A 27,592-nucleotide genomic window follows, 5' to 3' on the forward strand; every position below is an offset into this window, starting at 1 on the left:
GATCAGTGTTTGAGGGGAGAGAAAGGAGGGGCTAGGTTGTAGCTCAGTGACAGGGCACCCGGATTCAGTCCCCAGGATTCAGTCCCCAGCTCCAGGAGTGAAGCAAGAAGAATGCACAGTGACCACATAATGTTTGCGTTTGTCTACTGTTTCCTATTTACCTGATTTGCAAAACAGGACAGGTACTAGCCAGGCAGAGCTATTGTGACATTTTTGAATGGGGAGTAAAGTGAATGAAAACAATTCAATAAAAAAGTCTTGGTGGGTTGGGGACTTAGCTCAGTGGTAGAGCACTTGCCTAGCAAGTGCAAGGCCCTGGGTTCCATCCTCAGCTCAAAACAAACAAACGAACAAACAACTCGGACTAGGAGGCACTTCTGAAGCTCACAAGATTTATTAAAGGCACTCTCTTTATAAAACTTTTCAGCGCACATGATTCTAATAGCAACGTATTTTACACCATCCACGCAAATACAGTATAACAAATTATTTAGCATAAATTTATAAATAAGTTTACAAGCATACCCGAAACATTTCTGAGGACAGGCATGAGTTTAGAAAACAGACACTGGCCGGGTTTGGGGTGTGCACTGTGACCCCAGCAGTCAGGAAGTGAAGGCAGCAAGGTAACAGGGCTGGGCCACACTGGGCTACCCCGCAGGACCATGTCTCAAAGACAGAAAACAGAGGGAGAGGGACGGAGAGACTGCGGACCAATGGCTGTGCAGCAGGGTGGAGCTCCAGCTAATTCTGGTCCTTCGGTGAGTCCCACCTTCAGGAAAGAGCCTTCTCTGTACTTCAGTCTACCAACTTAGTCACACAAGTGCTACGTGCCGGAACACCGACTGAGCCACCGTGAACCCCAGAAAGAAAACACAAACGGCAAAAATAAAAAAAGGAAAATGGAAACAAATCCTCTGCGCTGCCACACTTGAGACAGGGGCGGTGCACGCAGGGTGGCCTGGTGGCTGCACTGCCCCACTTCAAAGCCCCAGAAGTACAGGAGGGGGGGGGAGAGGGGGTGTCACTGCTCCGCCAACCTCCCCAGGCTACTCTACAGTCTCTCCCCTAGAGATGACAGGTATCCTCAAGCCAACCTGCACTGGCCACAGTGAATCAACAAGCCAAAGGGTCAGGCTACTATTCCAGAGGATTTCCCTCTAAACCTGCTTAGGTCACCCAGGCAAAGATACTATGTATCTTCTTAAATTACACATATCCTTGAGGTCAAAAATGTTAAACTATTTCCTTAAGTTAAACCCTAAAGTAGGATATGATCTTTATTACTTGATTGTAGATGAAGGTTTATTTTTTTTAAGCTATGGAATATAATAAGGATCTTTAATCTCCATCAAACAAGATGTAAACTAATTACCCTTTAGCAGACCTATCAAAAGGCCAGTCTGATCCTCAAGTGATGCTGGTCGCATTTCATACTGCTTTTAAATTTTTTGACTATAACGCCCATTATGGAACACAGATAACACAGTAAATTCTGACGCTGCAGTTTGAAGAGAAACAAGTTACACATCACTGAAGATGGCAAACAGTTAACCATTCCACAGAGTTGTAGCAAGCTGCCTCAGTTAAACTTGTGTTGGGACATAAACCTAATCCTATATGCTATATTTGGAGGAGAGAATGCACAGGCCACAGTAACCAACTGTCCAGATTTCCATTCATGAGAAAATCCCCATCTACACACAGACTGATGAACCAGGTAGGGACAGTGTTCCAGGCAAGCATTTAAAATTCAAGGCACCGAGAAACTGGAGACACTGTCACTCACGTGCTCCTGAGACTCTCCCTAACTTCATTCTGATGCCAGTGTTCTAACATGGTAAACTCCTTGTTTAAAAGTCAGCTGAGCATACAGTGAGGCTTTCTGAAACCAGGACTCCATGTGTTTGTAATATCCACACCCGACATGAGGCTCTGCGTAGACACGGACTCTAAACATTTACACACATTTCCTTTTATGTCCTCCTGTGTGAGGAAGAGCGTCGTCACCAAGTGTTCTTTTTGGTCATGGGCGGTCACCAAGTGCCTGTGCAATGGTTTCACACCCACTGGATCCTATTCAGGGTGCAGGCCTGTGAGGACACTGCTGGGGCTGTGTCTCCGTATAGTTCACAAGCACGTGTTGGCACGCCTCCACTGCAGTCAGCCCCGCTGGACTCACACTGCTCTTCCTTGCTATTCTGATGACAAGATTCCTGGGGTTTCAACAAACCAGGTCTTTCTTCTCGTTCAAAACAGACGAGGAGCGACCTAGCTAGAGACTCTAGTTCCCCATGATCAGGGGGTTTATTCCCACCGTGGCCAGCAGAAGCAGCAGGCCCGAGGAAGTCACTGTGAAGCTTGTGCACCAGGCTGCAGATGGTTTCAGTACAGCTTCTGAGACAATGCAGGTCACTGGGGCACCCTACATAAGAGGGAAGGAAAAAGAGGGTTACCCTTTCCAGGCGTCAGCTGGTATTATCACAGCTGACCTTTAACAACTCCAAACCACTGAAGGTTTTTCTGCTAAAGTGCCTCGTGGACAAGCACTTGGCTTCCCTGACTGTGCAGGCAGAAGTGTGGACTTGGGTTCCATGGAACCCAACAGCCCAAGCTCCTACACTGGTAACTAATCTCACTGGAGTAGTCATCAGTGAGTTAGTCATAGCTCAGGCTTAGAGAGAGGGGGAGACACGTCTGGGACTTGGATTACACAGTCCCAGTTCCAGACCCCACTCGGGGTGCATACCTCTCAGTGCGGATGTAATCATCTCAATGGTTTTCTCCAAGCAGTATTTTAACTTCAGGAATTCTGATGCAAGAGTTAGTAGCATCTTGGAACCTTGTTGTCTAGAACCTTCTTGTACTTGAGTTCTGAAGCTTTTCTGTATAAACAAAATATTTAAAATATAGATACAATAGACTATATGGCTGGAAATTTAGTCAAAATTATTTTAATTGCCCAGAAATTTATCATTAGTTTATGATATATACAATGAAACTATATCAATAACAAATTATACTGAAAATGTTTAATTTCCTCACCAGAGCAAATATTTCATTTCTATAAGCAAGATCATAATACAAAATGAACAATGATTACTTTTAAAAAGCAATAAGAATTTAATTTTAACTTAATTTAAATCCAAGCCCTAACATCCCAGCACGTAGGAGCAGAATAAAGCATCAGTGCCATGGTGTCCAGCACCATAAAAGGCTAACATTTCATTTCAAAGAGTTTCGTTTCCCAGTGTTCCCTTTAAACAGTTACTCAACTAGTTCAGTCATGGGCACGGCTGTCCTTGTCAGCACGCTGACTATATACTCCAGTCCCCTTTTCTATAAAGTGAGAGCTGTGACGTGAGACCACTTTAATTCAACTCCATTCGACACTATTTGGGCACGTTAATCATTAAATGTGGTTTTTAGCCTACAATGACTATACTCAGGCAAAAGCTGGCAGCCCCACGCCGGTAACTATGAAACAGATGGTGCATTAGGAAGTTCCTGCGCCGTCAGGAACCCGTTAGTAACACTCGTGCATTAAGACCACAAAAGGAAAACTAGAAAACAAGTATGCTTCGTTAACACGCTCAACGTAGCTGTCTCCAGCTAAAGATGCAAAGAAATAAAAAGATCTAAAACGAAAGAGATATAAAAATAAAAGATAAAAACAAAAACAACGAAAGCCCCTCTTACTAGTCTCCATTCAGCAAAGATGTCTGCAAGAGAGCTGACCAGTGCCAGGGCGCTAGCCTTCATCCTCTTGGTGACCTATAGAGAATGAAAATACTCTGTTATACAAATAATCATCAAGAAACATGTAGTTTTCAGACCTACGTGAGACCAGATGCAGAAGCTCTAGTCTGGAATCCAGAAGAGATGGAAGTCCCATCTCTGAGTTAAGCAGAAAACATCTTGAGAGTACAAGTGGAATTTCCTTCAAAGTAAATGACACACTGATTTCCGTATCCAAAGAGCCACACTTGGGCTCAGCAGGTGCAGTCACTTGCTGCTCTGGCCTGTGGACGTATGGTTGATCCTAGAACTCCTATAAAGGTGGAAAAAGTGAACAGACTTCATAAAAGTTGTCTGCTGACTTCCACGTGTGATGGGACACGCAGGTCCACACGTACACACACACACACACACACACACACACACACACGTACGCACGCACACACAATAATAATAAAATATAAGTATAAAAAAGAATATACTCTGATTTCTGTTATCAAAATGATACTTGTATTTTATTTAAATATTTCTAGGGATGAAATTTCCAAAATTTCCCTCAGAAGAGATGGTTTGAGCTATCAGGCAAATATGAAAAGCCCTAAGGACGTTATACATTTTATCTGATTCTCAATGATAATAGTATGCTGCATATGCATTTCCATCTTGCAGACTGAGACTCAGATCTCAGATGGTATCTTCTAGCTCTCAGAAGCAGGGTGTCTTGGACTAAATCAAAAGGTTGCTGTCCACTGCTCACTGCTGCCCCCTGCAGGTGGAGCCAAGTATCTGCAAGGGGGTTCTGCTTGTGTTTAATTGGCTTTCTCTAAGCTGTCTAGGTCAGCACAAACTTGCCTTACAGTAAGAACAGAAGTAGGCCATGGCCGCGCACCTATAATCCCCGCACTCAGGAGTGAGAGGCAGGAGGATTACTGTCACATTCAAGCCAGCCTGGACAGCAAAGCAAGTTCCAGGCCAGCCAGAATTACAGAATAAGACTGTCTCCCCAAAGAAGAAAGAATTTAGGCACACATAAATTCTTTACTTCGTGAACCCCACTTTGAAACCATAATTCCAGTGCCCTCTATGAGCCCGTTCTCGGTTTTTGTTTTTTGTTTTTTGGGGTTTTTTTGAGTTGAGTATCGAACCCAGGGCCTTGCACTTGCTAGGCAAGCGCTCTACCACTGAGCTAAATTCCCAACCTGAGCCCATTTTCTATCTCTCTATTATTTTTCTACTTCTTGGATATTTTATTTTTCTGCTACAGGTCCTTTTTTAAAAAATAAAATACAATCCTGATTATTATTTTATTTGTGTGTGTGTGTGTGTATGCATGTGTGTGTGCATGCATGTGTGTGAATGCGTGTGTGTATGTGTGTGTGTGTGTGTGTGTGTGTGTGTGTGTGAACACACAAATTCAGTGCCCACAGTCCAGAAGAAGTGTGAGATCCCTGGAGCTGGAGTTACAGGTGGTTGTGAGCCGCCTGATGGGGTGCAGAGATTCAAGCTCCCGTCCTTTGGAAGAGCAGTAAGTGCGCTCACCTGCTGAGCCACCTCTGCAGCCCCTGCCATAGGCTCTTAGGACTTTTAATTTGGATGAACACAATCAGGAGCAGGGAGATGGCTCCATTGGTAAAGCGCATGCCATAAAATCATGAGGTCCTGAGTTCAATCCCCAGCAACCACATCAAGAGCTTGGCATGGGTGGCACGGGCTGGCAATACCAGTTGCTGGGGAAGGAAAACAGAGGATCTCTAGGGCTTACTGACCAGCTCCAGTCAGTCTAGCTCTGCCTCAAAAACCAAGGTGAACAGATCCCGAGGAACAACATCTGAGGTTGACCTCTGACCTTTACACACACACACACACACACACACACACACACACACACACACACACATACCCCTGCATGGGGGGGGGAGGGGGGGAATACAATGAATTAAAATCCACCATATAACAAACTACAGCGGCAGACTGTAGAGGACAAGAGGGAGGGGACAGGGTTCTGCGTGAAGAATCCTCTTTCATTTCCTCAGAACAACATTAGAGCTAGCGCCACGCCTGTTTCAACGGCAGGAGAAGCACTGCTCGGGCATCCCTCCGTCTCCATCTGGCACTTACTCCACTCCCTGCCAGCAGAAGTTTTGCCAACAACTCCAGCGTAGATAAAACACATCAGTGATGGACGGGGCGGAGGCAAAGCTCATCACAGCTGCGCGGTGGTCAACTGTGACCTAACAGTCCAACCCATCCCCTCCTCAGAGTCCACTGCAGAACCCCATCAGCCTCATGTCTACTGAAACTGCACGGGGCCACAGACCTTGATTTTGGGGCAAGAAGAACGCCTTTGGTTCTCTCCTCTTTTAAAACAAATGGACAAAAACACACAAGCGAGAGGGGCGGACATATTCCGAGAATGCCACCTGTACAAGCAAGATGGGCGGGTTAGCATTCGCCAGCCGCTGGTTCTAGTATTTCTCTCTTTTGTTATTTCTAAAATTTCTATTTATGTGTATGGGTATTTTGCCTGTACATGTATCTGTGTACCACACACGTGGCTGATGCCCTCAGAGGGCAGAAGAGGACATCAGATCCCCTGAAACCAGAGTTAGAGTGCTGTGAGCCAGCATGTGGATGCTGGGATCCGAACCTCGGTCCTCTGCAAGAACACTAGGGGTGTCTCTCCAGCCCCCATGCCCAGCACTGCTCACGTACGTGTCCTCTGGAAGGAGGCAGAAGCAGGCGTAGGAAGTCACTGACACCTTCACTAGCTCTGCATCTTGGTATGAGATCACTGATGTGAACGTCGCTGGAAAAGTACTTAGTTCAAGCTGAGTGCATCAGCGAGTGCTGGCTGGCTTCTGCTTGCAGGTAGAGGAGTAAAGACCAACAGAAAGAGGAGAAGACACCCAGAGAGCCAACAGTAGGCGTCACCCTCCACATGGCTCACCAGAGTCACAGACGTGGTCTCTGCCTCTTCATTAAAAAAATAATTCAGTACAAACTAAAATACACAAACACATAATATGGGAAAACGGAACTCCTGTACTACACTATTATTTGTACATTTTAAAGTATTTTGGGCAACACACATCCTGAAACAAAACCGTTTTTAAGATCCATCTTACCTCCTCATGTGCACTCTGCCTGGAGAGGTCTCGCTTGAGGGCCTGTGCTTTCTCCAGCCCAGAGTCCAAGAGACTCCTCATCCCTGCGGCTACGCCATCCTGGAGGGCAGCTGTGAACGCCTGTGAGGACAAGTTTTACACATTTAGCTGGTAAGCTCATGGTGTGTGTGTGTGTGTGAGAGAGAGAGAGAGAGAGAGAGAGAGAGAGAGAGAGAGAGAGAGAGAGAGCGAGCATGCATATGAGGGTCACAGGACAACTTGGAGGAGTTGGTTTTCCCCTTCCACCCCGTGGCTCTAAGGGATGGAAGGAACTAAGGAAATCAGGCTTGGTGGCAAGCATCTTCACCACTGGGCTATCCCATGTGCCTGGTTTTACATACTTTTCAAAACTATAAGGTAATGAAACTATAATTCACTTCCAGTTTATTAAATTCAGCTAAAGTTAGTATGAGAACAATCTATTGGGAAATAAAATTAGCAAAATTATAATTAGTATTCCATGTGCTATGCTAAAAAGTGTGTTCATTTTAGGTAGGACCTTATTTGCTAGACTATAGTACATTTTAATATAGTATTGTTCATAGCATGAACGAAATGGGCAAATACAAATATTCTATAATTGCTGTTGTTTCCATGTGTGAACTGTATCAGACCAGGTCCCACAGTTGATAGCAATCAAAACCACAGAACGAAGGGCACCTTTCCTTCCTTTAGTTTGTGAGGTTGGTCTCACTATGTAGCCCAAGTTGTCCCTGTTCTTATGATCTTCAACCCCTAAGTGCTAGGCGAGCACCCTAGCCCTAGGTCCCAAAGGGTATTTTGTTCGTTTTCTGAGATGAGGTCTCGCTGTCCTGGAACTCACTATGTAGTTCAGGATGGCCTTGAACTCACAAAGATCCACCTGCCTCTGTCTCCTGAATGCTGGGACTAAAGATGTTCACCACCATGCCTAGCTCCAAAAGGGCTATAAAGACCTGTAATCACCCAGTCATATTTTAATCATTTTTGTTTGAGGAAAGTCCTCATGTAGCCCAGGCTGGCCTCAGATTTGCTTTACAGCCAAGAATGATCTGGCCCTTCTGATCTTTCTGTCTGCCTCCTAAGGCTGGACCTCCAATGTGTACTACCGCATCTTTTATACAGTGCTATGGCACAAACGCCCGTCTGCTATGCAGACTACCAACGGAGGTAGCCTTATTTTATCCAGTTCTGACCCAAAGAATTTTAAGTCATTGCCAAACCATTAAAAGTACAAGTGATTCTGAAAAGAGAAGTGAGCGTATTCTATGCAGTGATACTGCTATCAGCAGTCTCCAGTGTTCCTTCCCAAGTCTTCCAGAGCCAACATCACACACGACCTGGGCACTGGAAATCCTGTTGCCGTTTTCCAGAAAACACAGCTTGCTCCCTTTTAGAACGGCTAGCTGACCCACACGCTGGACAGCCTGCTCCATCATCTGGACGGCTTTGTTTTGAGCCTCTCGTACCATGGAGGAGATATCCGAACAGCAGCCCTGTGAAATAAAAATGGGTCAGTCAGTGCATCACATCCATGAGATTTCTGAAGAGGTGATAAGGGAAAAAGGGACAGTGGGTGAAGTCAGCAGGCGTGAGGGGTTGGACTTAAGCCCCCAGTCCCAGCACTAAAAAAACGACAACAGAGCTGGAGAGATGGCTCAGGAGATCACTGGCACTGGCTGCTCTTCCAGAGGACCAAAGGTTGATTCCTAGCACCTACAGTAGGTAACTCACAATCATCTGGAACTTTCAGTTCTGATCGCTGAGGGCATCAGGCACATATGTGGAGCATGGGCATACACGCATGCAGCTAAAACCATACACGTGAAAATAAAATCCACAGCATGATGACCACTGAAATGCTTGTGGGACACTGAAAGCGCGCTGCCCTGAAGCTATGCAGCTGTAACATGGACACATCCGGCTTCTGCCTCCCTCATAGACTTGATGCAGTGAAGAGAGACGTAAAGCCAGCATGAAGCTAAACTGAGACAGGGCTGGTAAGTACGTATCAAAAACTGGAACAACATGGTGTGTCTCTAGCCTTTTAACTTTAACTGTCCGGTTAACACCCCAACAGTTACTAAATCCATTCTCTTTTTCCAGGGAAGATGGCAAAGGAGAGGAAGAGAAAGAAAACTAACAGGAAAAACAAAACAAAACAACAACAAAAACCCAGCTACTTTAAACAGCCTTCCCACATGCACTCAGCGCACAAGTCTTTTTTTTTTCCTTTTGGTTTTTTCGAGACAGGGTTTCTCTGTGTAGTTTTGGTGCCTGTCCTGGATCTCACTCTGCAGACCAGGCTGGCCTCGAACTCAGAAATCTGCCTGGCTCTGCCTCCTGAGTGCTGGGATTGAAGGCGTGCGTCACCTCCGCCCAGCATGCTTCTTCTCTCTGTGACTGAGGGCTTGTCCCTCCTGCTGTCTGGCAGACGCTCATGACACCACCTCACGGTAAGGACTGCCACCCCACGCTCTACTAGAGTAGGGTCTGGCCAGCACTGGCCTCACTGGAGTCCTCCCAGTCACCCGGGTCTCCATCCTTCAGTCCTTGATAGAACACATCCCACAAGCCTAGAGTTGAAACTCTTAAGTCAAGTTCAAAGCGTTCTTCCCAGAAAATGAAGAGAAGGAAAGAGATTTCACAGCAGAGACTCTACCAGGGACTCTCTCTCTTTAATGTCAGTTTTTTCTTTCGTCTTGTTTGTGTGTTTGTTTTCCTGAGACAGGGTCTCTCTGTGTAACCCTGGCTGTCCTGGAACTTACTCTGTAGACCGGGCTGGCCTTGAACTCAGAGATCCACCTACCTCTTAGGTACTTTCTTACACCATGATTTCATCTGATAATCACAGCAACCCTGCCAGGTAGACATTACTGTTTTTATTTTCCAGGTAAGAAAATGGAGAGACTCATGAAGCTAAACAGATTGCCTAAAGACACAAATTAATATCGCATAGAAGAAAACACAGGATTTCAGATACAACAGTGAGTCTCTGGTTTGTGGGTGTAGTCCACTCCCTCCCCACACGCTACTCTAAAGCTGCCTCTCCTTCATTTCTACCACAGAATATAGTCTCGAGCTACATGCCTTCATTAGGGTTGAACCTAACACGCGTGTACACACATATCCTATACACACCTACACATACACACCCCACATACACACACCCACCACATACACATACACCTCATACACACATGCACACACACACACACACACACACCACATACACACACACACCACATACTCATACACACATGCACACACACACACACGCACACACTCATACACACATGCATACACACACCCCACATACACACACACACACACACACACACACACACACACACACACACACACCCTCTTACACTGCCTCTTTCATTTCTACCACAGACCACCCTGAGCTATATTCCTTCATTAGGGGTGAACCTAAGTCACACCCTTACTCCTGCCCAAGAGCTTTGCTCTCTGGCCAACCCCATGCTTCCATGTTCATGGCTCTATGCTGTCAAATCTTCTTCACCGGAAGTTTGCCCACATCTGTCTTTAGTCCACTTCTGTTACTTTCTTCTCTTTCCTTGTTATCTGTATCCAAAGTAACCTTTCATCTGGTGTGAATTTAAGATTAACAACAAATACTCAACTAGCTAGTTATCACATCACGAGGCCTTGTGAAAAGACGCTCTGAGTCCTACACCTACAGAGAGCCTACAGTCACTGAAGTACACATGCTTGTTAACAATATGGCATATTAAAAGGCATAATGAGGGCCGGGCGGTGGTGGCACACGCCTTTAATCCCAGCACTCTGGAGGTAGAGGCAGGAGGATCTCTGAGTTTGAGGCCAGCCTAGGCTACAGAGCAAGATCCAGGATAGGCTCCAAAACTACACAGAGAAACCCTGTCTCGAAAAACAAACAAACAAAACAAACAACAAAAAAGGTATAATAAATAGGCTACTCAGGGTTAACAAACAAAGTGAGAGGTACCCAAACAAGCTGGGGAGACCAAGAAAGTTGGGAAAAAAACAATGGAGAGTAAATAGTTCCCTAACTCAGCCCAGTCAGGAAGTACTTGTCACAATAAGAATTCCACTTGGAAAATGTGGAAAGTCCAGGTTGGTAAGGGGGCTGGCTCAGTGGGTAAAGGAGGTTGCCATCAAGCCCTACGACCTGAGTTTATGTCTCTGGAACCCACATGGCAGACTCCTGCAAGTTGCCCTGGACCTCCACACATGCACCATGATGTGCATAAACCCCCACAGGCCCCTCAAATGTAAAAAAAATGTAATGTGGAAATCACTACATAAAATATGGTAGGTATCATTACATAAAACTTAACCAAATATTCTAGGAAGTTTAAATATCCATTTTAAAAAGTGAAATTTGCCTCTCTTGGTATTTTCTCCCCCTCCCCAACACCCCCAATCTATTGGAGAAATTCTCATAGAGATCTCTGGTATGGTAACAATGAGATACTTTTCAGCATCAATTCCCTACTTCTGCTACAGTGATGGAACCCTGATTTTTAACGTGGTCCACGGGTGCCTAGAATAAAAAGCCCACTTCTTGATTAGAGCTGAAGCTAGCTGTGGTCGGGTGAAGTTCTAGCCGAGCGTATATAAGTCCCATCTGATGCCTCACAGAGATTCCCTTTGAAGGAAGGTCCTTTCCTTGTCCCCACCCACCACCCAGCTGCACACATACAACTCGGATGGTGCTCTGTCATGACGGAACATGACCAGGTCAAGGCCACACTTCAGGCACAGCAAGTGGGGACAGCAAGGTGTCGGGACCCTGCCTCTTTGTGCATAAGACCCTCCATGCCTACCTCTGCCTTCTAGCGGACATAAAGCAAACTTCTACCTTGCTTCTTCCTGGTGGCCAAACCCAATGTTTCTTGATACAAAGTGAGCAGGAAACGAAATTAGTTTTCTCGCCATGATATCGACAAGTTTGTTATTAATTCGGCATGAGCTGAAAGCCAGCCCACAGCCAGAACAAGACTCTGCCTCTCTGCCCTGTGACCTTAACTGGAGGCTAGCAGAGTACAAACTGACCAAGACGGCATGATTCAGGTCCACCCCCTATTACCCAGTAGTCCCCTAACACTGGCTGAGCCAGTCACTCCCCAGGCCTCTGCTTCCTCATCTATAAATGCTGACTGCAGCACCCATCTGGGGCTCGTCATGAGGACGAAATGAAGCAATAGCTTCAAACCACTCAGCACATAGAGGACACCAAATCTTTGCTTAATAAACCAATTGCATCCAATCTTAGGATCCCAAAACAGGAGGCACCCGGAAATACTCAGATGTAATTTTAGGGAAGATACAGGTGGTAGAAAAACCAATAACTACTTTTAGAACAAATGAATTCTTCAAAAATTAGAAATCAACGCACCTGCAAAAACAATTGTAAATAGCCTCCCAGCTTTTTAATGTCTTGTCTCAGTTCATCTTCGAGCCTCGCTGAGCTGGTACCAGGGGGAGAATCATCCAGCCAGTGTTTGAACAGAAGCACAAGCTGCTCAAAGGCACAGGCGATCTGGATGGTAAAGGCCTGTGCTGCCCGGTCAGAAGAGAACACTGGGAAGAAAAAGGGAGGTTAGTGCAAGGAATAGTCTGCAGATAGATTAACTCACGTACGTCACCATTAGAGCCTCTAAACGTGGGCCAGATGCATCAAATCATCGACCCCAGACAGGGGGGAAGGGCAGGGAATCAGTGGGATGGCTTACGGTTATTTTGACTTTCTTCATCCTGCTCTTCATGGGCTTTGGAAATGGCAAACAGCCCCCTGTAAAGCTTTACAAGGCTACTGATCAGGCTATCTGCCATAGTCTTTTCTTCATCAGAACTCTGTCCAAGGAAGTCTATCGACGAACCAATCGATTCTTTGCAAATTCCAGGAAGAAATGATTCTGAACAATTTGAGTAAATGGTGCTTGATTTTTCCATTAAACCTACATCAACAGAAAACGGCCAGTGTAAGACTAGTTTTCAAGCACAATATTTTCAAACACACACATGAATGCAAGTACACTGAAGAATCAATGGTCAGTAGTTCAAAGCAGGCTGTTCTTATTTCTGTACACCAAGGTGGAAACACAGTCCCACGCAGGGACCAATTAACCTCGCACTTGCATGAGTCCACAGGCTGTGTAGCTCTTTACTCTTAATATGATAACTAGAGAATCAAAATGTCCCAGGTACCTACTCACTTAAACCTTCCTTTTTTTTTTTAAATGTGTCTGGGTGTTTTGCCTACACGTATGTCTGTGAACCATGTGCATACCTAGTATTCATGGAAGATAGAAGAGTCATCAGGTCCCCTGGAACTGATGTTCCAGACAGTTCTGAGCTGCTATGTGGGTGCTGGGAATTGAACCCTGGTCCTCTGGATGAGCAGCCAGTGCCCTTAATTGGCTGACCCATCTCTCCAGCCCTTCATTTAATCTTTCTATACTTGACAGCAATTAAGTTTTCCTAACATCTAGGGAAATTAACTCATAAACTAGAAAACCAGGCAACAGAAAGCTGGATAAAAAGAAATGCCTCAGGACCTTTAGTTTAGAAGAGCGCTTCCCAGCTGGGTGGTTGATGTGCACATCTTTAATCCCAGCACTCGGGAGGCAGAGGCAGGAGGACCTCTGTGAGTTTGAAGCCAGCCTGGTCTACAGAGTGAGTTCCAGGAGAGCCAGGGCTACACAGAGAAGCCCTGTCTGGGAAAAAGAAATAAAGAAGAGTTCTTCTGTGGGAGCCCGTTTTCGGGTTCCTCGTGGCTTTACCCATCAGGTCCGCATAGAGGATGATTAGGACCACGGGCCTGAGTGCGGGTGTCTGAGATGGTCTGCACTTGGCTGTGCTGGGGGTTGGGGGAGGTCTTTTGCTCCACCCCTTGGCGGCTCTATAAATACCCTGGGGCAGAGACAGTTGGGGCCCATTGGAAAAGGTTCCAGGCCCTCCTGAGGCTATCCTTTATTTTCTATCTGTTTATCTCTGCACTATAAATCCTTCTATCTAATATTTCCTGCTGCTCACACTCAAGAAAACTCTGGGAGCTGTGGGGTTGGTGGGTAAACACCCCACACTCTTCCCAGAGTGCACTACAGTCAGGACAGGCTGAAGCTAACTGATTCTCTGCAGCTAACAGAGTACACTTCTGGGAGATGGGCTTGCAGAAAACACCACATTCTAAGTACTGACGAAGCAGAAGTCAACGGAACGGCCAAAGAGCTCCTTCAGTCTTCAGCAAGTAACCTTAGGCTGGAGTACAGAACATTTGCGCATCCTGATTCTCACTTACATGCAATGTTTTCTGGTCTAGTCCATGGGGGACTAGAAGTAGAACCCTAAGAAGAAGCAGAAGAAAGGCAGAAGATGGGGAACAGTAATGCCCAGAACAAAGACGAGAGGTTGGCTTGGAGAGAAAGGCACGGCAGCCCGACCTGAAGCTCCAGCTCCAGGAAATGTGTCACTGTGACTGACACCAGAGTTAGCCACCCAAGACAGCCAGCGCACACGTTCTCTAGGGTTGACGCACTCCAAAAGCCAACGCGAATGTTTTAGACCCGTAGAAACCTAGTTAGAAAATATTATGGTCCTTGAGTGAGAAGTTAAGACACTCCTTAGATTCCCAAAGCTAGAAAATGTCAGGCCCTAGGTACAGCAAGCCCTCCCGTAGGCCCCTACCGAATGTACAAGGAGCATTTCCTCTCTCTCCTTCTCCCCACTGCTCACTAAATAGCCCCAGGATGGCTTTGAACTCCATCTTTCTGTGGCAGCCTTCTGAGTGTTTGCCAGGATTACACTGTTTACCATCACACCCATCTCTTGGGAAAACTTGAAATAAGCAAGGATCTCATATCCGACTTTCCCTTCAAAACACTTTACAAGGGCTGGAGAGATGGCTCAGAGGAAAAGAGCACTGGCTGCTCTTCAAGAGGTCCTGAGTTCAATTCCCAGCACCCACGTGGTGGCTCACAACCATCTGTAATGAGATCTGGTGCCGCTTTCTGGCAGGCAGGCAGAACACTGTAAATACAATAAATAAATTGAAAAAAAAAAAACTGAATAGATACATTGCTCTGTGAGTGTGTGTGTGTGCTCACACCAACACACATGTAGCCAGTGGATAACAACATCAACGAGTCCTAAGGGTAACAATTATCTTCCTCCAAGCTAATTTTGAGAAAATAACAAAACCAAACCCAATGTCTTTGAAGCAGATGAGCTACAGTTCCTTTTATTCTTAGTTGTATTCTATTAGGACCTTTACCAAATAGACTAATACATTAAATAGTTACAAACTTAAAAATCTAGATTAGTTAATTATTTTATATGTATAAGTGCTATGTATGTATGTATGTATGTATGCATGTATGTATACCATGTACATACCTGGAAGAAGACATTAGATCCGCTGGGACTGGAGTATGGTTGTGAACTACCATGTGGTGCCGGGAATTGAACCTGAGTTCTTTGTAAGAGCTGCAAGTGATCTTAACTGCTGAGCCTGCTTACCAACCCAATCACTTGGAACTTTTTATAAGGTGCTCAGTGGTACAGTGTTTGTCTAGCATGCTTGAGGGCCTGAGTTCAAACCCCAACACCCCCCCCCCACACACACACACACAACCAAACTAATTCTTCCCTTGTCCAACACATGCTCACAGACAAGCAGCACTCTTGGGATATTTATTAGCTAGTTTTTTAGAGGGTCTTATTCATTTAATTATCTATATACATGCCTTCTTTTATTTCCTATTCACACAGATCATAGTGTATGATACATACCCTGGTATTTTGCACATAAGAAAATAACATTCTAAACATATTTTCCCATATCTGAATTAGCCACTCAAAGAAAAGCCTTTAAAACAAATCAGATAACAGAATTTGTGAAACAGAATAGCTATCCAATTCACATCTTCATTTTATAAAGGAAACACAGCTGCTACAAAATGAAATGATTTTCACAAGCCCACAGAACAAGGGAGAGCGGAACTTTGTTACTATATGAACAATTTGATGGAAGTGGTACCTGACAAGTGTGAAGAATGCAGATTCTGAATCGGATGGACCTGTATGTCTTGCAAACAACCAGAAATTCTCCCATTCTTCATCAAACTTCTGCTCCTAAACCAAAGATAAGCATAAGATTAATTGTTGCACAGCACAGAGTATTAAGAATGCTGTCAGCCTTGTGGAAACACGTAATCCCACACTCAGGTTGACATAAGATGAAAAGTTTGAGGCCAGCATGGCCTACATGAGACCCTGTCTCAGGGGAGGGGGGAATATTCTAACACAGACATGTATATGTGTTCTTTCCAACAAGGACTAACTAATTTTTATTTCTGAGCAAGAATTTACCTATGTGCAGGCTTCGCCCTAACATTGTTCATGAAATGGGATAAGTATTTCTTGTGCACTATTACTTAGGCGCTGAACATGGCCATGAAACCTGGCATCTGGCCAAAAGGAGAAGCCTGGCACACAGTTCAGTGAGTGCCATAAGGGCAGAGAGTGCTTCCGTAGTCTGGCTGTGGAGTTGGCGAGGCGTCTTGGAACAGTGAGCCTGAAGGATAAGCATGGGTTAGCCAAGCAGAGGGCAGACTTGGGAAGCAGGGACAGTATCTGAGCCACAGGCTCGTGACTTGGGAAGACTTGCAAGAACCAAGCACAGTGCAGAAAGACGGCTGCCTATGCAGTGTGGGGAGGGAGCCAGGAATAGGGCTGGAAGGTGTGCAGGAGGGAGGTGTGCAGTCCCTGTGCAAAGCATGCCCGAGAGAGCAGTACCCATCAGGAGGAAGTGACCACTCCACTGCTCCTGCACAGCCCGTTCCCTCAGCCTAGAGGTCACAGGGGCTCCTTTACCTTTCTAAACTCCGTCTAGCTCACTATGAGAACGAAACTCCCCGAGCAGTGACCTACATCTAAATACAGATGACCTTTGGCGTCTTCCTAACCAAACTTCTACTGACTCACCAAAAGAAAAGGTACTATTTGTTGAAAGGATTGTTAAACAGAAGTATTCCGTCCACATAAGCTTACCTGTTTCAAATATAACCCCTCCACCCCGGGAATTCTTATAAAAAATAAGTGAAACTACAGAAATATGACAGAAGATAAAGGGGAACTATCAATTTCCAAGTATTTGTTTTTCTAGAGGAAAAAGAAAAAGTAAGTTAAACTAGGAAAAGTATCACTCTTGCGACATTGTCATGTTAAACAATGTTTAAACTAAGAAAATGCTTGTCACATTCCTTTCCAAGAGTTTTCATTCACCCCAGAGAAGAATTTACTTTGAACTGTCAGCCACCCGTGTGATTTACGGCGCCGGACCCGGCTGTTTTATTGCACGGCGGCTGCGCACAGCAGTGCCATAGGCAGCTCCAGAGCAATCTGTCAGCGTTGCCATTACCTGCGGCCATTCTCAGAGTTCTGTCATAAACATTCCTACAAGGCTGAAACTTCATGCACAAGGTCTCAGACTAAGAGCAACTCATTTTAAAAAATATGATACCATTAAATTACAGAAGTTCTCACAAGTGTCTTTGCCAAATGAAAAATACCTAATTTCAAAATCTTGAAAAACATGAAAAAGAATTTTGGGTTTGGATGTCACTTTTTTTTTTTTTTTTTGAGACAGGGTTTCTCTGTGTAGCTTTGGCACCTTTCCTGGAACTCACTCTGTAGCCAAGGCTGGTCTCGAACTCAGAGATCTGCCTGCCTCTGCCACCCGAGTGCTGGGATTAAAGGAGTGCATCACCACCACCCGGTGGCGGTGGTCACATTTTAAAACATGCTTGTTTCTCGTTAACCCCAACTTCAGCAGATGTAAGATAGAATCACCAACATTCAGTGAGCTAAACATTAGTGTTCTCTGACTAATGACCATATTGTGATCCACAATGCTCTTTCCATAAAGCTTGTTTATAATGAACTCTTTTCTTACTGTTAAGAAGCTGGTAATCCTAAAACCCAAAGGGTTTCATGATAATTCTCCAGTGTGTTGGTCTGGTTAAAATGTGGAGGTGGTCATTATTACTCTAGGTTGATAGAACTGGATGTACAGAACTTATATATATATATAAAAGTTCTATACATCCAGTTCTATCAAGGACCATCCATAGGTCACTTTAGTGGCCCAGCCCAGCAGTATCTTTCAGCCTTAGGTCAAATCACCTGCAGACATCACTATCTGTTTACCAGTACTGGATCCGAAATTCGACCTTCTCTATATTGTAACATTGAGAAAAAGTCTTTTCTCAGTGCTGAAGACTGATGGAGGACCTCACAATGCTAGATGAGGGCTTTACCTCTGAGATACACCACAGACCGAAGACGTAACAGTCTAAGCCACCATCAGGGAACGCACGCCACAGTAAGAAGATGCACACATCATCTCCTACCCTTGTAGCATCATTCCCAGGCTGAAATCATGGAGGTCCCCAGGCAGCCAGGACGGCAGCTGCTCTATGAGGAACCAATGCTTGGAGATGGTGCCCGGCACTCTGATATTAGGGTCCGTGACCTTTTCACTACATTACTGCTGAGGGTTCAGAGACGTTCTCTGCATTCATTAAAGGAGCTCGGGGTCTGTGTGGAGAATCTGTGCCGCATACTTCCTCGCAGCAACTCTGGTGACGGCCCCATTTCTTCATTTGTAAAATGGATGGCCACGACAACACTTACTCAGAGGTCTGTGGTGAGTACCGAATGAGATCATCTTATCAAGTATTCAAGAAATGTTCGGTTTGTTTGTTTTGAGACAGGGTCTCTTTATATAGCCCTGGTTGTCCTGGAACTTTCTATGGAGACCAGACTGGCCTTGAACTCACAGAGATCCTCCTGCCTCTGCCTTGTGAGTGCTGCCACCATGCTGAGCTTGTTTGTTGGTGTTTAAGATGGGATCTTGCCGGGTGGTGGTGGCACACACCTTTAGTCCCAGCAATTGGGAGGCAGAGGCAGGGGAATCTCTGAGTTTGAGGCCAGCCTGGTCTACACAGAGAAATTCTGTCTTGATAACCACCCCGCCACCCTCCAAAAGAGAAAGATGGGATCTTGCTATGTTGCCCAGGGTAGCCTCAAACTCATGCTCTTCTTGGCTCAGTTTTCCCATATTGAGATCCCAGGCTTGCCCTCATCACTAGGCTCCACAGCATTCTTGACGGCAGTGCTCCTGTGGTTGGGGTGATACTACTGATGTTCACTCTGAAAACTCCCTCACCCAACACTCCTGACTAAACATATACTTAACGTCCTGTGGAAACCTCAGTCATCAGAGCCAACTGGAAAGTTACCATCCTTCTCAAACACTGCTTTCCCTAGCTTAAAACCAGGAGCAACCCTGGGCTTTTCATTGCCTGAACTGCAAACCCGTCACCAGGTCCCATTGATTCTGCATCTCAAACATGCGTAAAGTGGGTTCTTCTCTCCAGTTCTGTCTACCTAGTGCCTCTCCTCTTTCCAAGGCCGGGTTCATGAGGACAGGGAGGATTTTACTTACAACTGGGGTTCCTCAGGGCATGGTAGCCATCATAGGAATATTTGTTTTCAATAAACAACAAACAAAATTAAAGGGCTAAATGGTCCAGGCCAAGGCCTCTCCATCCTATTTGCTTCTACACATTGAGCATTTAAGTTCTAAGCAGAGCTAGGTTTTCCATGAAAAGCATCTACCCACTATGGATGTTTTCATGTTTTGTGTACAGATGTTCTGTATCACACTGATTTATTCTCTTGTGGTGCTCATACTAACTTGATTATGTTTAAATGTGTAACTTACAATAAAATATCAGAACATGTCAAATTCTTGAGATGTTAAAAGTAAAGCTATTCCTTTTTCTTTTTCAAGTGATTTCTTTATTTTCATTTTTATGTAACTGGTGTTTTTCCTGCATGTATGTCTGTGTGAGGATGCTGGGTCTCTTGGAGCTGGAGTTCCAGACAGTTGCTAGCTGCCATGTGGGTGCTAGGAATTGAGTTCAAGTCCTCTGGAAGAGCACCCAGTGCTAAGCCGTCTCTCCAGCCCCATAATGCTATTCCTTTTTTATACAGAAAATTAGATCTGTGCCATCCTAGGCTGCTCTTAAAACTAGCATGATAAAATACTGAACATTTTATAGCAAACTAATAAACAATGTAATGCTATAAGCACTGTAATTTGATCGCTAACATTAATGACATATTTCTGGGTCCCCATTACAGATATATCACGATAGCAAGTCTCTCAAGATAATTTTATATATGTATGTATATATAACTCTAACTAACATACTTGTACATATACACAGAACAAGAAAACAATAAAACAACTTTACCTCCTTCTAGAAAGGGAAGAAACTGGCGTGCTTGTGATGTCAGGCTCCCACTCATCTTCAGGATCACAAAAGACGTCCTCAGTCCTGTTACCACCATCACGCTAAGAAAAATAAAATACAGCCTTTCCAATAATTGTGATGTTTATAATTCAGCAAAAAGCTTAACTAATTTTATTATTTTAAAACATAAAAATAGCAAATTCCAGGTTATCTGCTTAGTCTTAAAAATAGCATATTACTGATCAAATTAAGAACTAATAACAGAAATTATAGTAAAAACATGTATGCAGATGCCATTATGAAATCTATTATTTTTTATGTTAACCTAAAAATCATTATTTTGAAAGGTTAACCTAAAAAAACTAAACATAACAACAAAAACATCAATCATATGATGCTGGGAATTAAAATAAGCCAATTATAAAAACAGCCAAAATTATTAAATGCTTCAAAAACAGTAACCTGGACTGGGAGATGGCTCAGGAAGAGAAATCGTTGCCTTGTACATATAGGACTTGAATTCGATCCCTAGAACCCATGTAAAAAACGCAGGGTATGATGGCACACATTTGTGATCCCAGTGAAAAATACAGGGTGTGATGGCACACATTTGTGATCCCAGTGCTGGGAGCTAGATGGGTGGATCTTAGGGTCCACTGCTGGCCAGTGTAGTCTATACAGTGAGCCCTAGGACAATGAGAGATCATTTCTACAAGGGGAAAGTGGATGGTGCCTGAGGCTGTCCTATGGCATGCTTATGCGCGCGCGCACACACACACGCGCACACACACACACACACACACACACACACACACACACACACACACCTACATGCACATACATGCATGCACACACATACACACATATACACACATAAAAATCCCTTCTTGGTTGAATATACTACTAATAATCTATACATTAGATATTTAAGCAGTCTCAATTAAAATTCTACTAGATACATACTATAGAGCTTGATTCGGAGTGCAGCACATGTAGGAACTAAATAAAGAACTTGGGAGAATATGTGAAAGCAGGAAGTCAGTCCAACAGTGAGCCACATGCGAGGGTTCAGTGTGCGCAAGAGTGATCAAATGCTTCAATGATGTTTTAAATACGCTCATTATTGTATAAAATCGGAAGTTGTTAACAAATAGAAACACAAACGGAGTCAAGCCACCCACAGCCCCACCATGTAGAGAGGAACATTCTCACTGCTCTGACACAGCCCTTTCAGGCTTTGCCAGGGCTGGAAGCTTGGCTCAGTGGTTAAGGGGCTTGCTCTTCTTGCAGAGGACCTGGGATTGGATCCCCACACCTACATGCTAGCCCACAACCATCTCCAGCTCCGATTCTAGGAGATCTGATACTCACTTCTGAATCTGGAGGACACCAGGCATGCATGTGGTACACACACACACACACACACACACACACACACACACACACACAGGCAAAACACATACACATTTAAAAAAATAAAAGGAAGAATATACTTGCTTTTCTTAAGTCAATTCTCCTTGCTTATGGCAGAAGTGTTTTTGGTTTTGGGGGGATTTTGTTTTGTTTTTGTTTTTTGTTTGTCTGTTTTTTGTTTTCCGAGACAGGGTTTCTCTGTGTAGCTTTGCACCTTTCCTGGAACTCACTCTGTAGCCCAGGCTGGCTTATTTTTTTTTAAATGTCATTCAGGTTTGGTTTGGTAGGTTTCATTCAGGATTTTTCTAGTCACATTCATATTAGTCTTCCGAGTACTGGGGTGTACGTGACCACACATAGCTCTTACGTTTTGTCTGTAGTTACTCTAAGCATCAGCAGGTGAATGCTGGCAGATTCTACATCACTGCACATGGAAAAGGGCTTATCTTCCCCTGGCACTCTCATAGTGTGCGCTCATGCAGCTGACCGGAATCAGTACCTTTCCATCTGTCTACTTTTCCCTCCTTCCAACCCGAGTCCATTCTTTCTAGTTTTGTTTTAGCTTTTTTGAGCCACACTCTCACGGATTTCAGACTGTTCTCTATTTAGCACAGGCTAGCCCTGAACCACTGATCTGATGCCCTCAGCTTCCTAAGTGCTGGATTACAGGTATTGTTTTTTTAATCTACTTCATTGACAAACTTTTAAAATTATTACTTGGCTGTCCCTCCATTAAGCCAGCTTTCATAATTTATCTTTTCCTAGAATGTTTTTCCTTTCTAGAAGACTCAAATTCAGGGGGTTGGAGATAAGGCTCAGAGGTTAAGAGTACTGGCTGCTCCTCGAAAGGACCTGAGTTCAATTCCTAGAAACCACATGGTGGCTCACAACCATCTATAATGAGATCTGGCGCCATCTTCTGGCCTGCAGGCACACATGCAGGCAGGACACTATACATGATAAAAGAACAAGTCTTAAAAAAAAAAGAACAAGACTGGAGTTTAATACAAAGGAAGATTCTAAGGCAACATACCCTAAAGATACTTCAACATCCATGCATATTGCTAGGATATTTACAATATTACAATAACCAGGAAGTGGAAACCAGTCTAGATGCCCATCAAAAGATAAAAGTATAAAGAAAATGCAGTATACATACACAATGGAATTTTATACAACTGCCAAGAACACTGAAATCGTAACATTTGCAGAAAAATGAATGGAACTGGATATCATTATGTTAAGCAAAATAAACCAGATTCAGAAAGACAATGGTATTTAGTTGTTTTCTCTTATATGTGGAGCTTAGATTTTAAAATGGTGTGTGTGTGTGTGTGTGTGTGTGTGTGTGTGTGTGTGTGAGTGTGTGTGTGTGTATGTGTGAGTGTGTGTGTGTGAGTGTGTTGTGAGTGTGTGTGTGGTGTGTGAGTGTGTGTGTAAGTGTGTGTGTTGTGAGTGTGTGTGTGAGTGAGTGTGTGTGGTGTGTATGTGTGTTCACATGAGTCTAACAGGGGATCATGAGAAGGAAGAGATCTCGGCGAGGGGAGAAGAAGAGAAGGTGACGGAAAACATTTGGGGGAGGGGCCAGCCACAGGGAGCCTGTGAGACAGAGACAATGGGAACAAAGTACAGTGATATATATAGTGAAAACACTGTAAGGAAACGCATGATTTCACGAGCTAACCTAAAAATATAAATAGATAAATAAACCAATAGGGACAGCGAGGTGGCTCAGAGGTTAGGACATTTGCTGCAAAGTCTACTGACATGAGTTTAAGCCCCAGGACCCAAACTGTGGAAAGCGAGAATCAGCTCTCTGAAGTTGTCCTCTGACCTTTATACCCACCGTCTGTCTTTGTCTCTCTTACACACACACACACACACACACACACACACACACACACATACACACACACACAACAAATAAAAGTAAGTGAATCTAAAAATAGCATAAAATTTTGTTGGTGATATAATTTTTAACTGATCTTGTTATCTTAATTTTGCTTTTATTTTTTGAGATAAAGGTCTCATACATGAAGAGTCAGCCTTGTACTTTCTGTGTGGCCAAGAATAACCTTAAACCCCTTGGATTCCTGACTGCTAAGATGACAAGAAATGCCATCTTTCTTAAAATCATGTCTTTGCAAGTCTCCAAAGCTCCAATTCATTAGTTCCTGCCTTTTTATTCTCATGAGGATTCCTTTACTTGCTTTCCCTTGTCTTATTATCTTCTAGATTGAGTTAATTATCTCCACTTTTGATTAAGTAATCCACAAATTAAAGCTATTACAACAACCTCTAGGCTTTAGCATATAATAGTTTCATTGATATTTGAGCTTTAGCTAAGCACTATAGAATGTAATTCTAGTAGTCACATAATTTAAACATGGGATATTTGAGAAATATTCATACTACAATTTAATAAATTGCAATTAGCTTAGGGATAAATAAAATATAGAAAATAACTTCAAGTTCATACCTCAAAAACATAATTATTTTTTCTTAAGAAAAAAGTCCTGCATAGTGGTTCACACCTGTACTCCTAGCAGGGGACCTCTGTGCATTTTAGGACAGCCAGGGCTACCTAGAGAGACTTTGTCTAAAAAAAACCCAAAACAGTCTCTAACTACACATGTGTGGGGGCAAATAGTGCAGCCACCTGTGGAGGCCAGAGCTTCTGATCCTCTGGAGCTGGAGTTACAGGTGGCTGTAAATTGCCCGATGTGGGTGGGAAGAGAACTTGGGTCCTCTGCAAGAACAGTATGAGCGCTTAACCACTAAGCTATTTCTCCAGCCCCAAATTTTATCTCATTCCAAGATATGAACTTTTAAATAAAAATGTAGAAGACTGAACAATGGGTTCAGTAAACTCTTTGAATTAAAACATACATTCATACACAAATTAAAAATGGCTTATATAGTCAGACGTGGTGGTGGACCCTCTTAATCCCAACAGGCAGGAAGATCAGAAGTTTAAGGGCATTTTAGCTACATGGCAAATTCAAGCCCAACTGTGCTATATGAGATCCTATCTCAAAACAAAATAAAACAAGCAGAAAGGAAAAGCCTATATAACAAAATAAAACCAATAAAAAGGTCACACACAGAGCTTGGCAAATGGCTCAGTTAAATGCTTATTAACCAGGCATTAGGACCTGAATGTGCATACTCAGTACTGGTGCCTCAGTGTATGTCTCTAATCTCAGGTTTGGAGAAGCAGACAGGCAGATTCCTGGAGCTCAACAGTAAGCCACCTTAGCTGAATTGATGAGCCTCAGTGACAGACCCTACCCCAAAAAATAAGGTGGAGAGAGATCAAGGAAGACGCCCAATGCCAAAGTCTGGTCTCCACTCACATACCTTCAGGTACAAGCAGTTACACACAGACACAGACACAGGCAGACAGACACACACACACAGACACACACACACACACACACACACTCCACACCACAAGAAAGATCATATAATCAGGACAAAAAAAATGATTAGAATAAAAACAAAAAAAAAAAAACCCACTTATTAACAAAATACATAAGCACTTAACAAAAAACTCAGCCATGCCTGGTGGCATCTGCCTTCAACCCCAGCTCTGCAGAAGCAGAAGCAGGTGAGTTGAGTCTGAGGTTAGCCTGGTCTACACTGTGAATTCCAGGCCAGCTGGAGGGGCCGAACGAGGCCCTGTGGGCTGGGAAAACTGAAAGAAGTCCAAGGATATTTTACCATAAAGAAACCAAGCTAAATCTCAACTTTACTAATTACTAAAATACAAAGCGAAGCAAATTCCTAACATTAGTTCGTGGCAATACTTGTGCCATCAAAGTACAGCAAACAGAAAAAAAATAAAATTTTGTTGCCATTTTGGAACACATAAGACAAGAAAACAGATGTTAAAAATAACAAAAAGATGCTTTGAATTATGATCAGTGAAGGCGACAATTGCAAACACCCAGAAGACAACAAGGGGAAAACATGTAAGAGCTCATGTTGTCAGGCCCAGGGAGAGGATGTCAGACCACGTGACCTGCTGAAGCTGAACTGCAAAGCCTGTAAAGCACACAGTCTTAAAGGCAGACCCCGCACTGCATTGCCGTCACACTCCAACTATGCTGAAGCAAGCCAGTAAAGCTCCACGGGCACACACAAGGAAAGCAGACTCCCTACAGCTGTTCATGCTGGGGATTTCCGTCTCTCATTTAACTAGAACGTGTGTGCCACTTCTGCATCTTGTTTTATTTGGGGAGGAGCGGAGGGTTTGACAGGGTCTCTTGTAAACCAGTCTGGCCTCAAACTCACTGGGTAATTGAGGTGGGCCTCGAACTCCCGCTTTTTCTGCCTCTGCATCTCAAGTGCCGTGAGCACAGGCATGCATGAGCGCGCCCAGCTGCATTTTTAAGGCTTACAGAAGAATTGAAGAAATGGCTGCTTTTTAGAGAAAGATTTGATCTCACCATAATGTAAGCACTAGGAAATTTTAGTCAAAGATGGCAGTTAGTAAGTTATTCATATGGTACAATGGAACCTTATTAACAAAAATCGTAAATATTTTTCTTTATATTTCACTGTTTGGGTTATTTGCAGTTAGGCAAGCAAAAGGGACTGTGCTATTAACAACATTGAAGTTACTGTCATTAAAAGTTTTCAGTATTTTCTCTAAAGTTCTGATTTTTTAAAGTTTTATAATGATGCTTATGATCACGGAAGGCCTAGGACTTGTAAAAGTTAAGCACCCGGTGAAGGGATGTGGATGCTAGTGGCCGTTTACACTAAGGTAAGACAGAAAGTCTGTGAAGTAAAAATCCCTGAAAATAATTTCAAAAGGTACTGAGAAAACACTGTTCCCAACATGACCCACAATTTAAGAAAATATTTTAAAAAACTGCTAAGAGGTGCATTTGTTACAATTTTAAAATAAATGTATTATCTACTCCCTTCCAGAGGACATGATTTGATTTCAAGGCTCACAACCCTTTGTAACTCCAATCCCAGGGAATCCAACACCCTTTTCTGGCCTCTGAGGGCACTAGGCACACACGTTATGCACACAGACATTCATGAAGACCACACACACACACACACACACACACACACACACACACAGACACAACTTCTTTTTAAAGTTTACGGAAATTTTAACAGACCTCATAAAGGTCTTTCATTGCTGCAAGTTTAGATTCCAACTTTTCCAGACTCCAGAAAGTTGAGATCCCAAGCTGCAGGTTACGAACTCGAACACAAGTATCAGAGCGACCTCTGTCAGATGCATCATGTCTGAAAAACAAAGCCAAAGAAAAATGCTTAACCTAAAACAGAGACACGGCTGAGTGGCAAAGAACACATACTGCTCTTCCAGAGGGCTCAAGATCGTTCTCAAGTGTCCACATTGACTGGTTCACAACCACCCGTAACTCTAGTTCCAGGGGCCAGAAAACACTCTCTTTTGGTCTCCAATAGCTACTGTTCGCACATGGTGCACATAAATTCATACAGGTACACACACACATATACATCATAAATAAATAAATCTCTGTTGTGGTTGTTTTTGAGACAGGGTTTCTTTGTGTAGCTATGGTGCCTTTCCTGGAACTCACTCCATAGCCAAGGCTGGCCTCAAACTCACAGAAATCCACCTGCCTCCTGAGTGCTGGGATTAAGGGCATGTGCCACCACCGCCCAGCTAATAAATAAATCTTAAAAAAGAACTGGAATGTAAGACTGTGTGGTGTGGCTTAGTGATAAAGCACATGCATAAGAGACATGAGGACATAAATTCAATCTCTAGTATGACAAAAATAAAATAAAAATGGTATGCAGATAAACAAAATTTCAACCTACAAGAAAAATCAGTAAATTCTTGAAAATGAATTATTAAAGCCTCTATGTCAGGGATTCTGATATCTGCTCTTTCCTAGAGAGACTACTATATAGACTTCAGAGAAATTTAATTTTAAAAAATCAAGTAGAAAC

At 43.7% G+C, this 27,592-nt stretch overlaps 1 protein-coding gene across 1 annotated transcript in view; it reads right to left on the reverse strand.

Moving 5' to 3' along the window:
- Positions 1-392: 392 nt before the first annotated feature.
- Positions 393-27,592, reverse strand: part of Kif14 (kinesin family member 14) — a 69,483-nt gene continuing 42,283 nt past the window's right edge. Inside the window, exons 21-30 of the mRNA XM_036201971.1 lie at positions 26,767-26,896; positions 20,213-20,313; positions 15,928-16,022; positions 12,623-12,847; positions 12,286-12,470; positions 8,219-8,377; positions 6,864-6,983; positions 3,700-3,774; positions 2,750-2,885; positions 393-2,425 (exon numbers count right to left, since the gene is read on the reverse strand). Of these exons, the coding sequence (XP_036057864.1) occupies positions 2,061-2,425; positions 2,750-2,885; positions 3,700-3,774; positions 6,864-6,983; positions 8,219-8,377; positions 12,286-12,470; positions 12,623-12,847; positions 15,928-16,022; positions 20,213-20,313; positions 26,767-26,896 (1,591 nt within the window). The 3' untranslated portion in view covers positions 393-2,060. The remainder of the gene's footprint in view (positions 2,426-2,749; positions 2,886-3,699; positions 3,775-6,863; positions 6,984-8,218; positions 8,378-12,285; positions 12,471-12,622; positions 12,848-15,927; positions 16,023-20,212; positions 20,314-26,766; positions 26,897-27,592) is intronic.

The sequence above is a fragment of the Onychomys torridus genome, chromosome 11 (assembly GCF_903995425.1).
Source record: "Onychomys torridus chromosome 11, mOncTor1.1, whole genome shotgun sequence".
Lineage (NCBI taxonomy): Eukaryota > Metazoa > Chordata > Mammalia > Rodentia > Cricetidae > Onychomys > Onychomys torridus.